A 17,485-nucleotide genomic window follows, 5' to 3' on the forward strand; every position below is an offset into this window, starting at 1 on the left:
TCAATTGGAGGTGTACCTGTGGATCTATTTCAAGGCCTACCTTCAAACTCAGTGGCTCTATGCTTGACATCATGGGAAAATCAAAAGAAATCAGCTAAGACCTCAGAAAAAACATTGTAGCCTTACACAAGTCTGGTTCATCCTTGGGAGCAATTTCCAAACCCATGAAGGTACCACGTTCATCTGTACAAACAATAGAACGCAAGTATAAACACAATGGGACCACACAGCTGTCATACCGCTCAGGAAAGAGACGCGTTCTGTCTCCTAGAGATGAAAGTACTTTGGTGCGAAAGTGCAAATCAACCCCAGAACAACAGCAAAGGACCTCGTGAAGATGGAGGAAACGGGTACAAAAGTATCTATAGCCACATTAAAACGAGTCCTATATCGACGTAACCTGAAAGGCCACTCAGCAAGGAAGAAGCCACTGTTCCAAAACCGCCATAAAAAAGCCAGACTATGGTTTGCAACTGCACAAGGGGACAAAGATCGTACTTTTTGTAGAAATGTACTCTCGTCTGATGAAACAAAAAGCTGAAGAACAGCATCCCAACTGTGAAGCACGGGGTTGGCAGCATCATGTTGTGAGGGTGCTTTGCTGCAGGAGGGACTGGTGCATTTCACAAAATAGATGGCTTCATGAGAAAGGAAAATTATGTGGATATATTGAAGCAACATCAGTCAGGAAGTTAAAACTTCTTCTCAATAGGGGGTGCTGTTTGCACTTTGTAATAATTTCGTTCCCAAATTAACTTCTTATGGCTGCAGGGGGCGTATTGAAAAAACTGGAAAATATGTGCACATTTTCAAACGGCCTCTTAATCAATTTTTGCTCTTACAATATGCATATTATTACTACTATTGGATAGAAAACAGTCTCTAGTTTCTAAAAACGTTTGAATTATTTCTCTAAGTGGAACAGAACTATTTTTACAGCCCATTTCCTATCCGGAAGTGAGATTTCCAAAATCGATGTCTCTCTTCAAGACCTTGTCTATAAAAGGGCATGTCACTTAGGACTGTAGAAACACGTCATACGCCTTCCCCTGGGTGTCATGCGGAAGTGAGAGCAGAAAGGACTTGAATATCTCGTCCAGGGATTGAACACAACCTCTTGGAGTGAGACTTGCGCACTTTATTTTTTTTTCTGGGCACGAAGTAGGACCTGGACTCGGCTCCTGGAAAACGCTCGTTAAAGGTGAATATGATCTCCGGCTTCGATTTTATTTGATACATGTCACAATATCATCCTAAAGTATGTTTTTTCAATATAGTTTAATTATATTATTGAAATTTATTCTGGACTTTAGACGTGATGCGACGCAAGAATTTTGTCAAGATGGAGAGGTTAGCGTCGCACTGCCACTGTGCTTGCTAATTCAAGAGGGAAATCGTTCGTTCTGGATCGAAATAAAGACGTTTCTGAACAAAGGACCCCTTGGAGAACATTCTGATGGAAGATCAACAAAGATAAGGACCCAATTTGGGATGCTTTTTCATATATCTGTCGAACTGTGCTATGCTACCGTTTGACTAGAATCAATGCTGCTGTGTGCTAGCTAATGTAGTAAGCTAATATAACGATATATTGTGTTTTCGCTGTAAAACACTTCAAAAATCGGAAATATTGGCTCTATTCACAAGATCTTTGTCTTTCATTAGCTATCCACCATATATTTTTCTGAAATGTTTTATGATGTGTAATTAGTAGTTGACGTTGGTGTCTGTATTTTCTCTGGCTACTCCCGTGCGATTTCTGACTGTAGCTATGATGGTAGCAGTAATGTAAAACTGATTTATAGCTAAAATATGCACATTTTTTGAACAAAACATAGATTTATTGTGTAACATGTTATAGGACTGTCATCTGAGGTAGTTTTTTCTAGGTTATTTAGGTTGGTTCTAGGTTAGTTAGGTTGGCTTGTGCATGCTACTTGCATCCTACTTGTGCTGTGAAAAATGTCTGTCCTCTTTTTTATTTGGTGGTGAGCTAACATAAATATATGTGGTGTTTTCTCTGTAAAACATTTAAAAAATCGGACATGTTGGCTGGATTGACAAGATGTTTATCTTTCAAATGCTGTATTGGACTTGTTAATGTGTGAAAGTTAAATATTTAAAAAAAAATAGATTTTGAATTTCGCGCCCTGCACTTGAGCTGGATGTTGTCATAAGTGTACCGATGTCGGGACAGCCCGCCTAACAGGTTAAACTGCCTCGTACTCAATTCTTGCTCGTACAATATGCATATTATTATTACTATTGGATAGAAAACACTCTAGTTTCTAAAACCGTTTGAATTATATCTGTGGGTAAAACAGAACTCGAGTTAGAGCATTTTTCCTATGAGGATGTGAGAATGCAGAATTATGCAAGCTGTTCCCAGGTCAGTTTATTAATTTGCCTGTCTTCTATTGGTTGAGATGCACTGCATACGCCTTCCCCTGGATGTCAGCGAATAGTGAGATTTGAAATGGAGTCTCTAGGCAGATCTGAGAGGTTATAAATAGCTTGGGAACGAAGGGTCCTGTCTTTCTTCACTTCGCTCTGACGCAGGAAGGACCTTGGCATGTCGTAGTAGAAAGCTCCGGTTATAGCTCTTAGATATATCCGGCTCTGTTTTTATTCGATATAGCTGTTAAAGACATCATAATGTTGTTATTTTAAACCAAGTTATATCAGTTTATGTCAGTATATTGCGATTTTCAGATATTTATTAGTGTTGCGTTCTAGGGAGTTGGTGATGTCTGGCCCACATGGCTAATGTTTACTGCTAATTGCAACGTTGAAGACTACATTCTACAACCGAGCAAGGATTCTTTTGGACAAAGGACAACTTTCCCAAGATTCTGATGGAAGCACATCAAAAAGTAAGAACTATTTATGCTGTTAATTCGTTGTTCTGTTGAAAAATGTAAAATGCATAATTCGCCATTAATTTCCGTGCGGTCTCGCTTTAAGGCACGCTTTAAGGCACGCCTCGTACTCAATTCTTGCTCGTACAATATGCATATTATTATTACTATTGGATAGAAAACACTCTCTAGTTTCTAAAACCGTTTGAATTATATCTGTGAGTAAAACAGAACTCATTTGGCACAAACTTCCTGACAGGAAGTGGAAAATGAAAATGAAGTGGAGAAGGGACCTGGTATTGCCTTCTGAAAAGCTGTCGTTATAGACGACTAATATCTCCGGCTTTGATTTTATTTGATACATGTGACAATATCATCGTAAAGTATGTTTTTTCAATATAGTTTTATTAGATTATTGAAATTTATTCGGGACGTTAGGCGTGTTGCGTTGTGTGCCTTTGTTCAGGAAGGAGAGCTTTGCGCTACTTTGCTAGCTTTCCGTGCTAATTGACTGGAGAAGAGGACATTCTAAAACCAAACAACGATTGTTCTGGACAAAGGACCCCTTGTACAACATTCTGATGGAAGATCATCAAAAGTAGGACCCATTTTATGATGCTATTTCATATATCTGTCGAACATGTGAAATATTAGTTTGCGCCCAGATTTTGGGCACGCTCTCGCTATAACCAAGCTGGATGTCGTAATGAAGTTATTTTTAGAATTCTAACACGGCGATTGCATTAAGAACTAGTGTATCTATCATTTCCTATACAACATGTATTTTCTAGTAACGTTTATGAATAGTTATTTGGTCAGAATAGTTGAGTGTCATAAAAATATCCGCACATTCTGGGAAAAAGATGCTACGTTAGCACAATGTATAACCACTGATTTCAGCTCTAAATATGCACATTTTCGAACAAAACATAAGTGTATGTATAACCTGATGTTATAGGACTGTCATCTGATGAAGGTTTATGAAGGTTAGTGAAAATTAATATATTTTGCTGGTTTATTCGCTATCGCTAACGTGCCTATTGCTATCGCTAACGTGCCTTGATGAATGAATGCGGTAGTGTGGTAGGCTATTGTAGTAAGCTAATATAATGCTATATTGTGTTTTCGCTGTAAAACACTTAAAAAATCGGAAATATTGGCTGGATTCACAAGATGTTTGTCTTTAATTTGCTGTACACCATCGATTTTTCAGAAATGTTTTATGATGAGTATTTAGGTATTTGACGTTGGTGTCTGTAATTACTCTGGCTGCTTCGGTGCTATTTCTGACGGTAGCTGTGATGGTAGCTGCAATGTAAAACTGATTTATACCTCAAATATGCAAATTTTTCGAACAAAACATAGATTTATTGTATAACATGTTATAAGACTGTCATCTGATGAAGTTGTTTCTTGGTTGGTTCTTGTTTAGTTAGGTTGACTTTGTGCATGCTACCTGTGCTGTGAAAAATGTCTGTCCTTTTTTGTATTTGGTGGTGAGCTAACATAAATATATGTGGTGTTTTCGCTGTAAAACATTTTAAAAATCGGACATGTTGACTGGATTCACAAGATGTGTATCTTTCATTTGCTGTATTGGACTTGTTAATGTGTGAAAGTTAAATATTTCTCAAAAATATTTTTTGAATTTCGCGCTCTGCCTTTTCAGTGGAATGTGGGAGGAGTTCCGCTAGCGGAACCCCGGTTGCCTTTAACCCCAGACAGGTTAAAGGCAATGCTACCAAATACTAATTGAGTGTATATAAACTTCTGACCCACAGGGAATGTGAAATAAATAAATAAAAGCTGAAATAAATCATTCTCTCTACTATTATTCTGACATTTCACATTCTTAAAATAAAGTGGTGATCCCAACTGACCTAGAAAGGGAATTTTTACTCTGATTAAATGTCAGGAATTGTGAAAAACTGAGTTTAAATGTATTTGGCTAAGGTGTATGTAAACTTCCGACTTCAACTGTATGTGACCCGTTTCAGGAAACTAGGTGTATGTCACTACTTCACAGGAGAGCCGTTTGAACCTGAACTATTTGCGTTTTTTGGGGTTAACCCTAACCCAGAATGCGTTTTTTGCCAGAAATGCCTAATCGAACCTGTGAACTTCCATGTGCCTTAATAACAAACTTGTATGCCATCTGTAAATATGAATACAATTGTTAAAATACGAGCCTAGTTGGTTTAGCCACAGAAAAAGTGAGCAACCTTCCCACTAGCCATGATTGGCTGAGATAATGAGTAGGCTGGATATTCTGAGAGATTAGTTTGGATTTGGCTGCCATATAGCACACTTCTATATATTTGAGCTGGTCAGTATGTCTAGGTAATCCTGTCTAACGCAGCTTTAAAAAAAATAAAATGTTTTGCGTAGTAAAACTGCATAAATGTTGCTCTCCACTTTCTGGAGGACCGAGTTTTGAAATCAGTGGAATTCAAGTATGATAGCTAAGGGGATTGAGAAAAAAACTGTCTCCGGATTACATCTTCAAACTAAGGGCAAGCATGACATCCAACAGGAAACGCGTCCATCAATAATGTATATGGGTAAGATAGTCTAGCTAGCTACATTTTCAGATATTACACGTTTCTAATTTTGACAAGTGGTTTCATTTAAAGTTAAAGTGTACTGTTAGCTAGCTAGCGTTAGCTGGCTGGCTCGCTCGCAAGCAAATGTTACATGTATGATCTTATTATTCATATCTCAGAGCCATTTGCTTGGCTAGTTATGGCCTAATGTTAGCTAGCTAACATTGAACCTGGTTGGTTAGCTAACCACAAATTCATAGAGGGTGGTAACGTCATGGGATTATGGTTCATTGTTTATCTAGCTAGCTAGCTACATTTCTTAACAAAATACTTCACTATGCAAGTAACCATTTCGGGTGAGGTCGTAAATCCAGTCTGGCCATCTACTCCTGTTTCAGAGCACTCGTCTGTGTGTGCCAGAGCGCAGAATAACTGATTAATTTACGAACACCCGTTGAATATGGCCGGTGACAGTAAACGTAGACAAAAAAAGCCTAATACAACTGTTTCCAGCAGCACAGTTACAATCACCAATGCTCTGGATAACATGAACAGCCTAACCAGCTCTGCTAGGGTGACTAAAATAGTCAGTGGGGTGTTCTTTCATTTGTGTCTGGAAGTAGCAAGCAAGCTAGCCAATGTTAGCCAGTTACCTTGGGTGCTTGACTGCTTTTGTGAGATCAGAACGTTCGGATCAACCCTAATTATTCACCAGAGCGTCAAGTGCGCTCTTAACCCTCCGAGAAACGCTCATAATTTACTGACGGACAATCTGACAGCACAGTTGCAGTCACCAACGCTCTGGATAACGTAACAGCCTAACCAGCTCTACTAGGGCGAGTAATGTTCAGTGAGCTGTTCCCTCATTTCTGTCTGGAAATAGCTAGCAAATTTGCTTGGGTGCTTGACTGCTGTTAGTACAGAACGCTCGGATCAACATGTAAAGAGATGGGTGGGGCTAAAGCTTAAGAGCGTGTGAATGATGCTGAATGGTTGTAGACAAAGGGTTCTCCAGTAGTAGTACCAAAACATTAATTCAAAGGCCATTTTCTCAAAACTGAGTTTACAAGTTTATCGACTTTCAAAGCAGAATTACTTACCCATTGTTCCTCATGTAGTGTATGATATACAATTTTGTAGCTCTGAGTCTACTTTTATCCAATGTAAAAAAAACTATTGAACATTTTGCTACATAAGACCGATTTGAGCCTGTCGGTCACATATACTAAATACATTTTGAAACTGATGGATTTATTGGTGTATAAATACACCAGTTATGCTATTTTGGACCACCAGACTGATGCCATGCAGTGTGTCATTTGTGTTTATACTTTTTCATAACGACGACAAGTCTGATGTCAGACAACAATAGAATGTTAATGATGTAACTGCAACAACTGTCTACAAGCAAGTCGATAGACGTAGTATGAACCAGCCTTTAGTCTTGAAATTGAGGCTGTTCTGAGGGCAAAAGGGGGTGCAACTCAATATTAGGAAGGTGTTTCTATTATTTTGAACACTCAGTGTAGACATGAACCCATATCTCTTGTCAAAGGCAGACAGCAGATGTCACATTCTGTCTCTGTGTTGTGTAATGTTCTGTGGCCTACCTACAGTTCTTGGCTCTGTGTGCAAGTATCTTTAATGTTACAAACTCTTTCTATACTCTGAGTGTATCGTCAATCTCATGCTCCCTACCTGACTCCTCAAAGTCCTGGTTGGCCATGTTCCAGGTGTCCCTGATGTGCATTAGGCTGGCCTCCATGGCCCTCAGGTCCACGTCGGGGCAGTTACACTGGGGGAAGCCTGGGCTGCAGCGGCACCAACAGTCATTGTTCCGGCACACAAACTGACCCTCCTCATTACAGCCAATGTAGTTCAGAGCCGCCTGGACAAACCTAGCCCTCAGGTACTCTGGTAGGATGGTCTGGAGACCTGGCAGAGGAGAGGATATGGTACTGTTTACCCAGTATTGTCAAATACTGTATAAACTACAAAACAAATTACTGTAATATTAACTAGACTCAAATACTGTAGTAACTATAACATTTCTACAGTAAGTTTATATAGGACAGAAGGGGGTACTTTCTAGTCACTTTATATATACATTTCCACTGGCTTGTTCATACATGTCTATAAATCCCTGTGATTCACTTTGGAATCCAGTGGTTCGGTTTCCAATGCCAGACTGAAACACAGATTGAAGCTAAATTCCTTCTGACACTGGTGCCTCGTCTAATGCTTGGCAGAAAATAGAAACTGTGACAATTCCATCAGAATGTCTGGGTGTGTTCAATTCTGGATGGCCGACCTTGCAGATTAATCTTGTTTTCAGGGCTCTGAACCAGAACAGAGCTGACTGAGTCCAGGTTGTCATAGTTACTGCATCCAAGAGGGCCTGTCCTTGTTTCGGTCACCTAAAGGGAAAGACAGAGGCACATGGCAATAATCCACTGCACTGTGAGAGAGCCACTAAAGTCATTAAAAATGCAGGCATGCAGAGTTGAATGTCATGTGGAATGAGATGAACAACTAATAGTACACTCACATTCTCCCATCTGCCCTTCCACAGGACTAAATATATTACCTTATTCAGACACATTTAAATGTTCACATCTACAAACATTACAAGTAGTCTAGATACAGTAGTTCAGTTATTTGATGTATGACGCAACACCAAGGTTGTGCGTTTTGACATTTAGTATAGTCTGTTATATGAAAACTCAGAGGCCACGTGAGATTATATCCAAAAAGTATGGTACACGAAGAAGCTTAAAAGGTGTAGAGTAGGTTTGTCTACTCAGAGAACGTGATGACATACAGTAGCAATGCAACCCAAAATCCCTGTCATCTGACACAGGGGAGATAATGTGGATTCTCCAACAACAACAAAAATACAAAAAAACAAAACATTTTCGGAGACAAAGGGAAGAAAGAAAAGAAATCACGAGATTCACGCTGACAAACCTGGAAGACAGGATCTCTGTTCTCTGAGTGGGCGGTTAGATTGTGAACAATCACAGCTCAATCATCATTGACAAAAGGCTGATTTAAAGCTCCCGTATATCAAGGTTCCTCTGCCATCCTCCCAAGACAACTGGCAGCCTGCAGGCTTATCCATCTCCCTCCCTGTCACTTAAAAGTTGTTCTCCCCTTCCACCACAGTGGCTCCTTAAAAGTAACTACATTGCCAGTGTAGATTAATGAGTAACTGTGATTATACTGTACATCCAGCAGAAAGAACACACTTTTCCTTTCTCTCTGTGGGCAGAACAGTCGGATTTCTTTGACACCTACTTTAAGGTCACTGGGAAAAAAACATAGGGAAGGGTGAGACACGAGAAAGAAAAATAAAATAAACTGAACTGTGTCAAAAGGTCTCTATCCTTCAAAGCATTAAGACACCAGAACCATGACCAACCTTATCCATGATATAAGTAGCAGATATTCATTATATGACAATCACAAGATGTTCATAAAAATTTTCACTCAACATTGAGGTTTGAGTTACTTTGAAACGGAGGAGCGGGGGAGAGAAAGAGTGAGTGTGTGAGAAAGAGAGAACGAGACAAAGCGAGGGTGGGAGAAAGAGGGGGAAAACTTTAGCAGGCCCATCGCCAGCATTTCCATTATTTTTTTATTGATGCTTCGACACAGTTAATTAAAATCCCAAATGTGTCTACAGGGATGGGCAGATTAATTTCTAACACAGACAGATGTCCAACTTAAAGGGAAAATTGACCGAATGCAAATCTAAAGCTGGGTTTTCAATGCATAGCAATGAGACCATCTGCAACAAGGACCCAGCGGAGCAGAGCATGTGCACACTTAGTCGTTTCTATAAGAAATTGATTTAGAAAAAAAAAATACTCTAAACAGTGATTTGTATATTTCAGTATGGACAGTAACTTACGGGGGCTTTGTGCGCTGTCATTAACTGGGAAATTGCCTGAATACAAATTGAAACATTTAAATGAGATGGATTGGAGATGGGGAGAGTGGGTGGAGAGAGGGAGGATTGTATTAATATGCCATAATCAAGTGCAATTAAATCACGCTGACTATCAGAAATTCTAACAGCTACAATTAATGGGTCTGGTGATTGCTCTTAAAGGCTTTCCTGTAATAATTAGTTTGTGTTGCTTGGTTATGTGATTAGGAGGGGACAGGTCCGGCCCCAGGTATGAGCGACATAAGTGGTCATTAGGGGGCCGGCAAAAAAACAAAACTTATTTGAGGTCTCTACTTACTGTTGAGAATTAGAATAGTAGAATACACAAGGTACAATTTAAAAATGTGGTTGTGCATCAGCAGTTGTCAATTAGCCCATGTCCAAATATTTTTTTTAGATTGGTAAATTAATCTAGCCAGCTATCTGAACTTGTAGTAATCATGGCCGAATTACCAACCGGGCACGAAGGGCATGAACCCCGTGGAGGCCCCAATTGATTTTGTTAGTCACTCTCAGTAAGATATCATATTAACATGGCATAAGTCATGGCAAAATGTGTAGAATTTCAGGAAATTAGCTGTAAAACTGCACATTTCTCTCCACCCCAACGCAAAAGGAGTAGAATTATATGAAATTAGTTATAAAATTGCTAAACTTTCTCTCCACCCTATGAAAATAGTAAAATTGCAGAAAACTTGCTTTAAAATATTAAGTTATACAATATTATCTGTACGCCCCATGGAAAAAAATTGTCATATTGCAGCAAATTAACTTTTTCTTACTCTGGAGAGGGGAAAATAATCAAGAGTAGAGCCATTAAAATGTTTTTCCCATGAGCTGGAGGGGTCCCCAACCAAATCTCGCTTAGGGCCCTCAAAAGGCTAGGGCCAGCCCTGGGAGGGGATGTGTCTAGTATGCATCATCATACAGTACTATTAGTCAGCACCAGCATTCTGTCACTCACTCCTCATGAAGCATGCATTCTTCCTCTGATTCAGGCAAGGATGTCTTAACCTGTTTGGGCTGCAGGGGCAGTATTGAGTAGCCGGATAAAAGGTGCCCATTTCAAAAGGCCTCGTACTCAATTCTTGCTCGTACAATATGCATATTATTATTACTATTGGATAGAAAACACTCTCTAGTTTCTAAAACCGTTTGAATTATATCTGTGAGTAAAACAGAACTCATTTGGCACAAACTTCCTGACCAGGAAGTGGAAAATCTGAAATCGATGCTCTGTTCTAGGTCCTGCCTATAAATGGGCATGATACGTATTAGTATACATGCACATCATACACCTTCCCCTAGATGTCAAGAGGCAGTGAGAGAAGAAATGGAGTGTTTATCTTGGTCTGAGGTGGAATAAATCCTCTTGGAATGACGTGTCACCCATTTCCTGTTTTCTGGAAAGCGCGAGGTTGGACCTGGAATTGCCTTCTGAAAAGCTGTCGTTATAGGCGACTACTATCTCCGGCTTTGATTTTATTTGATACATGTGACAATATCATCGTAAAGTATGTTTTTTCAATATAGTTTTATTAGACTCTTGAAATTTATTCGGGACGTTAGGCGTGTTGCGTTGTGTGCCTTTGTTCAGGAAGGAGAGCTTCGCGCCACTTGGCTAGTGCGCTTGCTAATTCAAGAGGGAAAAAAGACGTTCTAAATCCAAACAACGATTTTTCTTGACAAAGGACCTCTTGTACAACATTCTGATGGAAGCTCATCAAAAGTAGGACCCATTTTATGATGCTATTTCATATATCTGTCGAACTGTGTACTATTAGTTTTGCGCCCAGGTTTTGGGCACTCGCTCGCCATAACGTAAGCCTTATGTCGTAATGAAGTTATTTTTAGAATTCTAACACGGCGATTGCATTAAGAACTAGTGTATCTATCATTTCCTATACAACATGTATTTTTTAGTTATGTTTATGAATAGCTATTTGGTCAGAATATGTGTGTCAGAAAAAGTGTCAGAAAAATATCCGGACGTTGTGGGAAAAAGTAGCTACGTTAGCACAATGTATAACCACTGATTTCAGCTCTAAATATGCACATTTTCGAACAAAACATAAGTGTATGTATAACCTGATGTTATAGGACTGTCATCTGATGAAGCATATCAAGGTTAGTCAAAAAGTATATATCTTTTGCTGGTTTGTTACGATCGCTAACTTTTGCTGCTGGGAAATGGCTTGTGTTTCTGGCTATTGTGGTAAGCTAATATAACGCTATATTGTGTTTTCGCTGTAAAACACTTAAGAAATCGGAAATATTGTCTGGAATCACAAGATGCCTGTCTGGTTCTTGGTTAGTTAGGTTGGCTTTGTGCATGCTACCTGTGCTGTGAAAAATGTCTGTCCTTTTTTGTATTTGGTGGTGAGCTAACATAAATATACGTGCTGTTTTCGCTGTAAAACATTTTAAAAATCGGACATGTTGGCTGGATTCACAAGATGTGTACCTTTCATTTGCTGTATTGGACTTGTTAATGTGTGAAAGTTAAATATTTCAAAAAAATATATTTTGAATTTCGCGCCCTGCACTTGAAGTGGCTGTTGTCATATTGTGGCCGGCCTCGGGCTTGCAGCCAGAAGAAGTTAAAGTGCCTCAGCCAAAGAATCTGCCACTGGGGACTTGTTTAAAAGTCTAACTAGCGGTTAGTGTTTGGGAATAGCTAATGGTTTTAAGGGAGAACGGCGAAAGTGCTCAAAAGTAATGCAGTATCAACCCTTTCATATTTTAATATGCATGGTGCATTGCCTCAAGTGTCTTGGAAGCTCAATTCTTTTCTAAATGCAAGCGTTAATATTATTATACTACCACTAAGGCAGAGCCATTGAAACTGAAAGAATCATGCCTTTTGTTAATTCAACCAATGGATAGTTCCACAAAAGCAGCATAAAATGCCAGTAAATGAACCAGAGATGTCATGTATTTGAATAACAATGAGTATTAAGAGGCCTGTACTCCAACCTGTTTAGAAAAATATGGAATGCCAGTAATGTTTCATAAGGAACGGCGATTCTTTGGAAATTGCTTCTTTCACAGCGCCAAAGAATCGGCCTGTTTTTAATCACTGGGGCATAGCCTTAGTCAATGCTGCATATCCCCATTTACATCCTAGATGTGTTTATGATTGTTGAGACATTCTTTGAGGATTCCGGCCAGATGTTTTAAAACCACTGTTTTCCTGGCTTACACTATCATCGCTAGCATAGCTGACGTTAGCTAGCTACCTTAACAAGCTATGGCTAGCCTACTTCAAAGCAACTTGGATTTGGCTTTGAAACATGATAACATTTCAAAAGGCAAATAATTAGTAGGAAAACATTTTGTCATGATTGTGATGTCGCCAGATTGACTTTACATGCAGTAAAAATTTAGCCAGCTAACCAAGATTGAGGGTACCACTGCATTTTTGTTAGCTAACATTAGCATTGCTAGCTATTTTTTATGAACTTTACTAGTAACTGTAATGGAGCGATTGAGCGCTTCCCTTCTCTCAGAGCTTAATGATTCAGGTGCTCTGACCAGACAACGTTGCAGAGAGTAAACTGAGCTGGTTAAAGTTCAAGTTTACTCACAGCTTGCGATTGAGAAGGTTGACTGACAACCCAGAAAGGTTTAACGGTAAGCGAAGCTGGCTACAGCTCATACCTTTATCTAAATTTGTAAAGTTCCAAGATTCTATGACCTTGATAGAAAATAACAAAGTTACTCTTGTTTTTGCATCCAAGGGTACCTTTTTCTTGAGGGGGAGGACATCGAGACCTTGACACTATAAGGTTCTATGTGACATTTTTGTCAAAAATCAGTCAGTAACATATCTTCAGATGGTTCTTTATATGTCTGTGAAGTTAGATTTTTGAAAAAGTAAAGTGAAAAAAAGGAAAAACGAGTAAGTTTGATCAGCATAAACCCATTTGAACCCCTTGGCTCTATACGGTTCAATCTGAAATTGAATCACAAGCCTTAACAAATACAGACGGGCCAATCAGACCATCTCTTTGCCATCTGCCGCTAAGTATGGTCTAGGCCAGGTGTGGACAACTCCAGTCCCCGGAGTCCTGATTGGTGTCACTTTTGTCCCAGCACTAGCTTACACACCTGACACCAATAATCAACTAATCATGATCTTCAGTTTAGAATGCAATTAGTTTAATCAGCTGTGTTTGCTAGGGATGGGAGGAAGTTACAATCTGTCCCCGAGGACTGTAGTTGCCCATCCCTGGTCTGGGCTAGTCTAGACAACAAGCAAAATCTTAAAGTAAAATAAATCTTAAAGTAAATGATGTTGTTCCATCATTCAGTGATGACAGTAATTTGTCTGATGATCATAATACCTTTCTTTATGTATTTGATGATGTGTTCTGACTATCTTGGCAAACTAGTGTTATTCTATCATTTACATATTCAAATAGCTACAGTTTTCCCATCAAATCCGTTCTACATCTTGAACTGCTGCTACTGTCATTTCTCACTAGATTTATCTTGCGTTCCAAAGCTCAGCCTAACAAATTCTGTCAATTCTCCTACAAATGAACCATAACAGGACATGAATGACTGAACACCACATCCCAGCAGACCAGAAGATTGGGTGAAAAACACTCCTCTGTCCTTTCTCACAGTGATGGCTAGTTGTTTTTCAGGCTAATTGTAATAAACCTCAGTAGAAATTGACCAGAGTTGTAAATCAAACTTAAACCACCTGATTTATGTCCACCTGGTGCTTTTAGTGTTTCCTGTTAGTGTTCCATGCTCACTGGTAGGTTAAAGCACCATTTATTACGGACAGCGTGAGACACATTAACTCATACCCAAATGTCTGACAAATGGGGTGAGCTCTCGAAGAAATTATTGAAATGGAACCGATGATTCATCTCTCATGCGTAATTGTAGAGATACCACTTCCCCTCCTCTCTTCATCTATTTCATTTTCCCATTCCCTTTATTTTTTACCTGGTGTGTTACACTTCCAAAAAGTTTTGGGACACTGGAGAATAAGAGCACCTCCTCCCAGCTGCCCACTGCACTGAGGCAAGGAAACACTGGCACCACCGATAAATCTACGATAATTTCAGAAAGCATTTTTCTTATGGCTGGCCATGCTTTCCACCTGGCTACCCCTACCCTGGCCAACAGCTCCCCCCACAGAAACTTGCCCAAGCCCCCCCCCCCCGGTTATCCTTCACCCAAATCCAGACAGCTGATTTTCTGAAAGAGCTGCAAAATCTGTATCCCTACAAATCAGCTGGGCTAGACAATCTGGACCCTCTCCTTCTAAAATTAACCATTGCAATACCTATTAGAGGGTCCAAGTATATATATTTTTTTATATAAAAAAAAATGTAAAAATACATATATATTTAAAAAGAAATACTAGCCTGTTCAACCTCTCTTTCGTATCATCTGAGATCCCCAAAGATTGGAAAGCTGCCGCGGTCATCCCCCTGTTCAAAGGGGAGAGACTCTAGACCCAAACCGTACCTTCTCCACTATGCAATCTGGTTTCCGAGCTGGTCATGTGTGCAACTCAGCCAAGCTCAAGGTCCTAAACGATATCATAACTGCCATCGATAAAAGACAGTACTGTGCAGCCGTCTTCATCGACCTGGCCAAGGCTTTCAACTCTGTCAATCACCGCATTCTTATCGGCAGACTCAATAGCCTTAGTTAATCAAATGACTGCCTCACCTGGTTCACCAACTACTTCTCAGATAGAGTTCAGTGTGTCAAATCGGAGGGCCTGTTGTCCGGACCTCTGGCAGTCTCTATGGGGGTGCCACAGGGTTCAATTCTTGGGCTGACTCTTTTCTCTGTATATATCAATGATGTCGCTCTTGCTGCTGGTGATTCTCTGATCCACCTCTACGCAGACGACACCATTCTGTATGCCCTTCTTTGGACACTGTGTTAACAAACCTACAAACAAGTTTCAATGCCATACAACACTCCTTCCGTGGCCTCCAACTGCTTTTAAATGCTAGTAAAACTAAATACATGCTCTTCAACCGATTGCTGCCCGCAACCACCCGCCCGACTAGCATCACTACTCTGGACTAGAGGTCGACCGATTATGATTTTTCAACGCCGATACCGATTATTGGAGGACCAAAAAATGCCGATACCGATTAATCGGCCGATTTAAAAACTTTTTTTTTTGTAATAATGACAATTACAACAATACTGAATGAACACTTATTTGAACTTAATAAAATACATCAATAAAATCAATTTAGCCTCAAAAAAATAATGAAACATGTTAAATTTGGTTCAAATAATGCAAAAACAAAGTGTTGGAGAAGAAAGTAAAAGTGCAATATGTGCCATGTAAGAAAGCTAACGTTTAAGTTTCTTGCTCAGAACATGAGAACATATGTAAGCTGGTGGTTCCTCTTAACATGAGTCTTCAATATTCCCAGGTAAGAAGTTTTAGGTTGTAGTTATTATAAGAATTATAGGACTATTTCTCTCTATACCATTTGTATTTCATATACCTTTGACTATTGGATGTTCTTATAGGCACTTTAGTATTGCCAGTGTAACAGTATAGCTTCCATCCCTCTCCTCGCCACTACCTGGGCTCAAACCAGGAACACATCGACAACAGCCACCCTCGAAGCAGCGTTACCCATGCAGAGCAAGGGGAACAACTACTCCAAGTCTCAGAGCGAGTGACGTTTGAAACGCTATTAGCGCGCACCCCGCTAACTAGCTAGCCATTTCACATCGGTTACACCAGCCTAATCTCGGGAGTTGATAGGCTTGAAGTCATAAACAGCGCAATGCTTGAAGCATTGCGAAGTGCTGCTGGCAAAACGCACGAAAGTGGTGCCTACCATCGCTCAGTCAGACTGCTCTATCAAATCAGACTTAATTATAACATAATAACACACAGAAATACGAGCCTTAGGTCATGGTCGACACAATTTCACCTGGTTAATATTGCCTGCTAACCTGGATTTCTTTTAGCTAAATATTCAGGGTTAAAAATATATACTTCTGTGTATTGATTTTAAGAAAGGCATTGATGTTTATGGTTAGGTACACGTTGGAGCAACGACAGTCCTTTTTCGCGAATGCGCACTGCATCGATTATATGCAACGCAGGACGAGCTAAACTAGTAATATCATCAACCATGTGTAGTTATAACTAGTGATTATGATTGATTGATTGATTGTTTTTATAAGATAAATTTAACCTCTTGACGCTAGGGGTCAGAATTTTTTTTTTTCTTAAAATATCGTTCCCAAGGTAAACGGACATTTTCTCTGGCCCAGATCGTAGAATATGCATATAATTTACAGATTAGGATAGAAAACACTCCAAAGTTTCCAAAATTGTCAAAATATTGTCTGTGAGTATAACAAAACGTATTCTGCAGACGAAAACCTGAGAAAATATAACCCGGAAGTGATATTTTTTCTTTTTAATCTGTGTTTCCTGGACCGTCTTTCTTCCATTTAAAGGGGTATCAACCAGATTCCTTTTCCAATGGCTTCCTCAGGCTGTGACCAGGCTTTAGACATAGTTTCAGGCTTTTATTTTGAAAAATGAACGAGATTTTTTCAAAACTAGTCAGGTGTCCTCCGAATTGTTCCTGCACGCAGGAGAGGAGCTCTCCATTTTCTGTTTGTCTTTTAATGAATAGGTTATGGTCCGGCTGAAATATTATCGATTATGTTTGTTAAAAACAACCTGAGGATTGATTATAAAAAAACATTTGACATGTTTCTACGACCATTACGGATACTTTTTGGAATTTGTTGAACGGAACAAGGCTTTGGTTTTCTGAACATAACGTGCAACCCAAATGGCGTTTTTTTTGTGATAAAAGTAATATTTATCGAACAAAAATAACATTTGTTGTGTAACTAGGAGTCTCGTGAGTGCAAACATCCGAAGATTATCTAAGGTAAGCGATTAATTTGATTGCTTTTCTGACTTTCGTGACCATGCTAACCAAGCTAATATAAGGCTAACTGCCAACAAGCTAAGCTGTGTTTTGGTACATTTCACTTATGATTGCATGATTATAACTATTTTTTGTAATATTTTTTAATCTGAAACGTTTGGGAATTTTGTTCTTCCTTTCAGGACCGGAACGAGGCTGTAGTTTTCTCAACAT

General features: G+C 39.4%; 1 protein-coding gene across 1 annotated transcript in view; it reads right to left on the reverse strand.

Moving 5' to 3' along the window:
- LOC120052093 (BMP/retinoic acid-inducible neural-specific protein 3-like) overlaps positions 1-17,485 on the reverse strand; it is a 94,058-nt gene that overhangs the window by 27,605 nt on the left and 48,968 nt on the right. The window contains exons 4-5 of the mRNA XM_038998945.1: positions 7,713-7,818; positions 7,100-7,336 (exon numbers count right to left, since the gene is read on the reverse strand). Of these exons, the coding sequence (XP_038854873.1) occupies positions 7,100-7,336; positions 7,713-7,818 (343 nt within the window). The remainder of the gene's footprint in view (positions 1-7,099; positions 7,337-7,712; positions 7,819-17,485) is intronic.

The sequence above is a fragment of the Salvelinus namaycush genome, chromosome 8 (assembly GCF_016432855.1).
Source record: "Salvelinus namaycush isolate Seneca chromosome 8, SaNama_1.0, whole genome shotgun sequence".
NCBI classification, from domain to species: domain Eukaryota; kingdom Metazoa; phylum Chordata; class Actinopteri; order Salmoniformes; family Salmonidae; genus Salvelinus; species Salvelinus namaycush.